Raw genomic sequence first — 7,184 nt, 5'->3', positions numbered from 1 at the left:
TTAGAACCAGGCTACTCGCCGTTGCTGGGCGACGTGACATTAGACTATTGAATCCAATTGAAAAAATATGACACTGATCTGACCACAGTCACAAATTAAAGGCCTCTCTATTTGCCGTGTAGCACCAGGCTAACCCAACGTGTACTTATTCACAGGTCTGATTACCCAACTTGTCATGTTATAAACTCATTCTTGTAACATAAAAACTCTCAAACCAACGCGAAATATTGTCCATTACAACAATGTTGAATTAAGCCCACAATTGTGTTCTGTTATCAGACCTGTAAATATATGCACGTCGGACTAACCCCTTTTTTAAATCCTTTAGGCCTAATATAATAATTTTCATTGCTGTTTTTAAATTTTTTAAAAACGTATTTGATCTTGAAAGAAATGATTTTGAATCTTTTAAAAAGTCTTTCATGTTTTTAAAAAGTAGTTGTCCCTATATGTACATATATGCAGGTCTGACATCCGCGAACTCATTTATGGGCCGAGTTTAACATTTTTTTTTTGTAATGGACAATATTTTGTTTCATTTTTTAAAAGATTTACATAACAACAATGAGCCCATAAGGAATTGGGTTATCGGACCTGCAAATAAGTGCACGTCGAGTTGACCTCTTACAAAAATAGTACAATGGGTTTCCTAAGGATTCCAACTGTCCAAAAATAAGAGAAAGGGAGATCAGAGAATAAAACCAATTTTCTCAATTCACGTATTCATTTGATTATTTTTCATTGTGTGATGATGTGAAAAAATGCCATGTTATTTCATAATGATTATCATAATGATAAAGAAATATTATTCTACTCAAATTTAAGTGAATCTTGCAATATTTATTTCTGATTGTGAAATTCTCTAAGGATTTTACTCCAAGGTTACGTTGAGTTTGTGAGAAAATGAAACTAGAAACAGATATGTTAGTTTAAAACTAATGTTAGTCTCATATTCATATCAAAGGAGACGAAGAGGAGATATGATCCAAATATATAAAATAGTAAGGGGAATAGACAGGGTAGAGGAGGCAGAATTTCTTAAACCAAACAAGAACATTCAGACACGAGGAAACAGCAAGAAACTGGAGAAAAAAAACGTTTTATCTTATCTTATCGTATCTCACTAAAGGCTTAATAGTAATTATCCTTTTAATGCCTTATACAATAGTGTATAATTACAGAATCTCATATAGCTTGTATTGTATCATTCACAGACAGTTTTACACAACTTTGAATGTCAGGAAAAATGTATCAATAGTATTGACAATAAGGCAATGTAAAATCGAAATGAATCATAAATGTACAAAGTTCATAGTACAATGATATTATATTAATGACAAAAATAATCATGAAACCAACAACGATAATAATCATACATACGCCTCTGATAAATTATGATTTTACATTGGTTCAGATGGCATGCATTTTACTGGTTTAAGACAAATGAAAGAAGGAACTTTTTTTCAACTAGAATTGTCAATAACTGGAATAAACGACAAGAAACCACAGTATCAGCAAAAAATTTGAATAAATTCAAAGCAGAGTTGGAGATAAGCAACATCCTTGGAAACTAGTACAGTTATAAGAATTGGTCCAATCATTAATAGATGAGGAGGAGCGAAGGAGGCTACACCAAGTCTAAAAGCTCTATACAGAGGTATTCATGTATTATTATGAAAGTGAAAGTGAAAAAAGAAGCCTCACTCTTCGTATCGGATCGTTATATTTATAGCATTATGAAAATCAAACAATGCGAATCAACTCTTTGCCCGATCATCTATTATTATATAAGTGAGTACCAACCATAAAACCATCTCCAACCTCAATTCATAAAGGTGGTATCCCCAATATTTAACAGTAACAGCCTTCTAGTTCAAGTCTGGTTTCTTATTATGATTGTCATTTTATCTTCCTGCAAAGGAAAGCTGCCGGAAGAAGGAAATTGGGTGTTATCGTTATGGAAATTTCTGTCGGAGAGTATCGAGCCACTTCGATGACGTCACGCGCTTTATTCGTATGGAGATTAAGATAAAGGGAGTCAATCTGACTTGTCATGAATGAACAGCACAAAATAAACAACGTTTCGGCCTTTGGTCTTTCTCAAGTAAACACAAAACTACTTGTTACTTGAGAGAGAGAGAGAGAGAGAGAGAGAGAGAGAGAGAGAGAGAGAGAGAAAATAAGTAGGAGTGAAATATCTGTTCAATGTTACAGTTATCGTTTAACGTTATAACAAGTGTAACTAAATGACAAATTGCCATATTTATGGACAATAAAGATCTATTATTATTATTATTATCTTAATCTCCATTTTATTGACTCATTAAGGCATCTCTATTTATTAGCTTTATTCGTGCCATCCTTCCGTTTTGTCAAATTATGTAAAACATTTCTGCTGAAGTAACCGTCTATGAATAGCTTTTATTCTCATTTGTATGTTTAAGAATCTGTCAATTAAGTTGGTACTTACAAATATCAGGAGTACCGGGTACCGAAATCCAGCTGTTAGAACACTCGCTTCATATTCAAAGGAATCGTAATCGGTCCCGAAAATAAATTTTATAGATTGAGCTTTATATTGCGCAATATCCACTAAATGTGCTCAAAGCGCTTTACAAGGGGTCCCTGGTCGACAGCGGCATTTAACCTGTAGGACAGGACATGACGCCTGTTTGGCGATATTACAATTTTTCGGACAAAGACATCGCTGTTAACGGCCAGGTACTCACTTTACACCTGAGTACGGTGAGAAAATGTGAGTAAAGGCCTTTTCAAAGGACTCAACAATTGCGTCGAGCGCGAGGCTCGAACCCACGACCTTCCGATCTAAAAGCGAGTGTCATACCACTAGACAACATAGCCGCACGTGAACGAATGTTTACGAGGTTTTATTTTTCTGCCCCCCCCCCCCCCCCCCCCCCCCCCCCCCCCCGCCAACTCCTATCCATCCATCAATGATTTGGTAGCTGAAACTATTTGAGATTGATTACCATCTTATCCTAAGAGTAGCAATTGACGTGTACATATATGCAGGTCTGACATCCGAACTCACGTGTGGGGCCTAATTTAATATTGTTGTAATGGACAATATTTTGTGTCATTCATTTTTTAAAAAGATTTCCATTACAACAATGAGCCAATGAGGAATTGGATATCCAGACCTACAAATAAATGCAGGTTGGTATCAAACGTCGGTATCAATCAATTGTCAATGTTCGTTTAACCCTCTCCTTGTCGGCGCATTCGTTATGATTCAATGAATATTTCCCCTCATTTAGATTTGTTTTCTACATCGTAAAATTTAAAGAAAAGTCTTTGTTATCGCCGTTAGAAATTGATACTGTTACGTCAAACTTGTTTTGCTGCTCAAACTTATGCATAATATTAAGTCCTTTTTTGCTTCTTGAATGAGTGTACAAAAATCAATTTTCGTGTTGGGTGAGGCAGCGTGGCTCAGCGGTACGGACTTTGCTTCGTACCCGAAAGGTACCGAGCTCGATCACCCGCCGCTGCGTTGTCACCTCGCCCTTGTTCAATTTGCTGCACTGCACTGCGCCTGATGCCTGGGTTATTCCAGTCTTCCATTGTTTATATATATATATATATATATATATATATATATATATATATATATATATATATATATATATATATATTTGATTGTTAAAAGCGCGCGATACAAATGTTAACCACTATAAATAGGGTTAGATGAAATATATAGTTTATTATTCCGAAGTAAAACAGATGCACCAAAAGGATTAAAGAAAAGAAATAAGGCAACAGATGATGATGATGATGATGATGATGATGATGATGATGATGATGATGATGATGGTGGTGGTGGTGATGATGATGATGATGATGATGATGATGATGATGATGATGATGATGATGATGATGATGATGATGATGATGATGATGGTGGTGATAGCAAGGGCTATGATCCTCCACTAGTAAACGTCTCCAGCTTAGACATGAATCTATGATGTGATGCCCCGCGTTCTCTAGTGGCCATCGAATTCAGCTGGGCAATGGTTGCCTTTCGACTCGACACAAAGTCCGAGTTGGGTCTACCCCTGGGTTTCACGGTTTGGTTGGTACTGGACAGAGTGGTTTTGCTGGAAGAGGATGAGACGTCATGAGAAGTATGCATAGATGACGTCATATCATTGGTAGACGCTGGAAGTCTTGGATATTGTGATTTTGTAGGAGATGTGTTGATGCTGATTCTCTCTTCCTGGGAGTTTGCAGAGGACTTTTCTTGCAAGTTTCCGATACTAGACGGCGCTGAATGTCGCTGAGCGTGGTTTCTGTTAGACGGTACAGTTTGACGTCCGTGTTGTACTGAATGTTTTTGTTGTTGCTGTTGTTGCTGCTGCATGTTTCGTGTTTGAGGATTTCCGGTTCCGGGACGTCTTGATATGAATTCCTGTTTCCGGTTGTCGCTGAGCAGGACTTGGGTTGGTGGGGCGTATGGTGATCGTCGAGTGTGGCTGTGCACATACGTCCCCACTGGCAAGTTGCCTTGGGAGTTTGTCAGTTCGTGGAATTGAACTTGTGCTGGCTTAACCCGTGAAGCTGTTTCTTTAGGAAGAATGAAACTCCCAAAAGCGACCTTCGGTTTGGGTCGGTGGCTTCTAATATGGTTGTTGTCTGTTGTTTGAATATCTCTTTCTGTGCTAACACACCGTCGCAACGTGAATGAAGCTGTGGCCGAGTTTTTATTGTTTTTGCTATTGGGAGAATGCGAGTAGTTGTTAGAACGGTTGTGTAACGAGTGAAGGTCATCCGATGACCTGGAACGGCTCGTTTGATTGTTTGTTGGTCGAGCTCTCTCAGCTGGTCGGAAGTAGGCCATTCTCCCACGCATGTGTGATGCGGACAGACGTGATTCTCTGGAAGGCATCCCCCTTACTGATCCGTTTATTGCCACTCTTTCTGCCATAGATAAGGTTATACGGTTGGCGGTCGAAGGCACAGGAGGTTTTTCTGACATATTTGATGTCGAGGACGTCTGTTTACTATGGCGTTTCTCCAAGTCTGTGCTTGTAGTATGGACATTTTTAACTGGAATTCCATGTTCCGTTAAACCGTTATTATTGTAACCAAAGCGATAATCCAGCGTGTAGCTGGAGCCAAACAAACGAACGCTGTCTTTGTTTACAATCTTGCCTCGTTTTTTTAGACCGTCAGATCGATCCTCGGAGACCGACCGTTGTAAAACGGGGGATGGCGTCTTTCTTTTCTTTAAGACACTCTGTAGCTGGATCCTGACGTCGCCTTTGATGGGAGTATAACGTCCCCTGGGCGTTTCGGAGTCAGCAAAAGAAAATGTAACTCTGGCTTTAGGTTTGTCTAGCGCTTTGTCTTCTTCTATCTCCATTTCTGGAAGAGTTTCGTCCTCATCCATATTTTCCGTCACCTTACTCTCTTTATCATTTAAATGGCCGTTAACAATGATGACATCATAGACTTGCTGTCCAGAGGTTACACTTTCATAATTTTTGTTAGCACCATGAGCGTTGATGTTTTTCATATTCACATTAGTAGAAGAATTCCCCGGTTTGTTGTGCTTTGCATTTTCAGTGTTATTGTTGCAGTCCTTTTGATTTACATGTTCTTTCTTTTGGGATTTTGATGCATCTCCTTCCATTAAATATTTTCCAAACTTTGGATTTGACAGGGAAAACGAGATGGTTCCATCATCGTAGCAGACTTCCTGCTCTAACCCCGCACCGGGTTCATTGACGCCGGAGGTTGTTCTGAAGGAACTGACGGAGGTGATGTAGTATTGATCGTCAAACTGAGAATTTGATTGGTTTGCCCGCATTACATCGATGTCATTAAACGATTTCTCTGACGGAAACACAAAAGGCATTTTTTGTTTTTTGAAAAAGATGCTGCTTCCAATGCTACTTCCTGCCTGAGGAACAGTTGTGTTCTGCCTGTTGCCTTTTGAGTTTTCCTTTGTAACCGGTTTGATTGGTTCTTTAATTTCAGTTTCATCCATTGTAAGAGAGGTCAGATCTAGAGATGGGACAAAATTCGTTGTGGTATTATTGTGCTATGCGTCAAAACTGACAGTTTCGTTGTGCTGTGAGGCGTTGGGATAAGTTTTTTGGAAGGACATTTCTGCTGGAAGAAAGATTGAGAGTTTCAAAATCTTCAGGATTATAATGAGAAAGTTGAAAATCTTCAAGATTGTTATTTGATCCTTCATGAACACTCTTATCTGAAATATCTTCTTCTAAAGTATGCCCATGTGTTGTTTCTTCTGTGAGAATTCTCAGTTCTATTCTAAGATTATCAGAATGTTCTGGAACATTGTCAAATGCTGAAGTTCGATTATCCCTTTGAGTATTCAATGAATAATCGATACTTTCGCCTGGGATTTGCGTTGGGTTTTCCCCAGCTCTCTGCAGATACAATTTTTGAGACTGGATCTGGTATCGATACTCATGTCCTTGGAATTTTAGTATCAGCTGATTAGTCGAATTGGCAAGATTGAACGTAAAGCTCCCTCCAGTCTGGCGAATAGCCGGATGCACACAGGTAAGATCGTTTAAGCACAGATAATTACAATCCATTCATTGAGTTGTCGTCCTTGCAAGATGAGAGTCCTCTGTGGTCGGTATCCATCCGTAATGAATTCAGTAACTTAACTTGTTATGAATATTACTATTACTTATAATATGTTTACAAGATTTATTAGCATGAATTGATTGCTAGGACTGAGTGAGTATACATATCCCATTCACTATTAAAACCAATAAGCCTCAACGTTGAGACATTGGTCATATTCATCAACATTGCAATCATGGCGTCATGCGGCCATTTTGTCGTTTCCCTACGACCATAATGCTATTGAGATGACACATGGGTTTGTGTTCTGGATATGATTGGTTTGGCAGGTGGACCTGATGAGAATGTTGCTCAACTATACATTATCTATATAGGTGTGAGCAGCAATCCGTTTTATATCATGAGATCAAACTCTCATCAATGGTAGAAGAAAAGATAGTGTAATATTTTCTTCATCATGTGTAGATTTGTTGTGTCGCTTGTATTCACATATTGTAGTCATCGCTCTGAAGTAAAAAAAAGAGATAATAATAGCATTATGGTGCAACTCGAGATAAATTCTTGAATAAATGAGTACACATATAAATAGATAAATTAATAGA

General features: G+C 38.3%; 1 protein-coding gene across 1 annotated transcript in view; it reads right to left on the bottom strand.

Annotated features, from left to right (window-relative positions):
* Positions 1-3,704: 3,704 nt before the first annotated feature.
* Positions 3,705-7,184, bottom strand: part of LOC144963142 (uncharacterized) — a 9,223-nt gene continuing 5,743 nt past the window's right edge. Inside the window, exon 2 of the mRNA XM_078896838.1 lies at positions 3,705-7,088. Within this exon, the coding sequence (XP_078752964.1) occupies positions 3,938-6,010 (2,073 nt within the window). The 5' untranslated portion in view covers positions 6,011-7,088 and the 3' untranslated portion in view covers positions 3,705-3,937. The remainder of the gene's footprint in view (positions 7,089-7,184) is intronic.

The sequence above is a fragment of the Berghia stephanieae genome, chromosome 1, assembly GCF_034508935.2.
Source record: "Berghia stephanieae isolate SIO BIC M18660-M18661 chromosome 1, UCSD_Bste_1.3, whole genome shotgun sequence".
NCBI lineage: Eukaryota > Metazoa > Mollusca > Gastropoda > Nudibranchia > Aeolidiidae > Berghia > Berghia stephanieae.
Note: the sequence above shows the minus strand (reverse complement) of the source record. Positions and strands in the feature narration are given on the sequence as shown.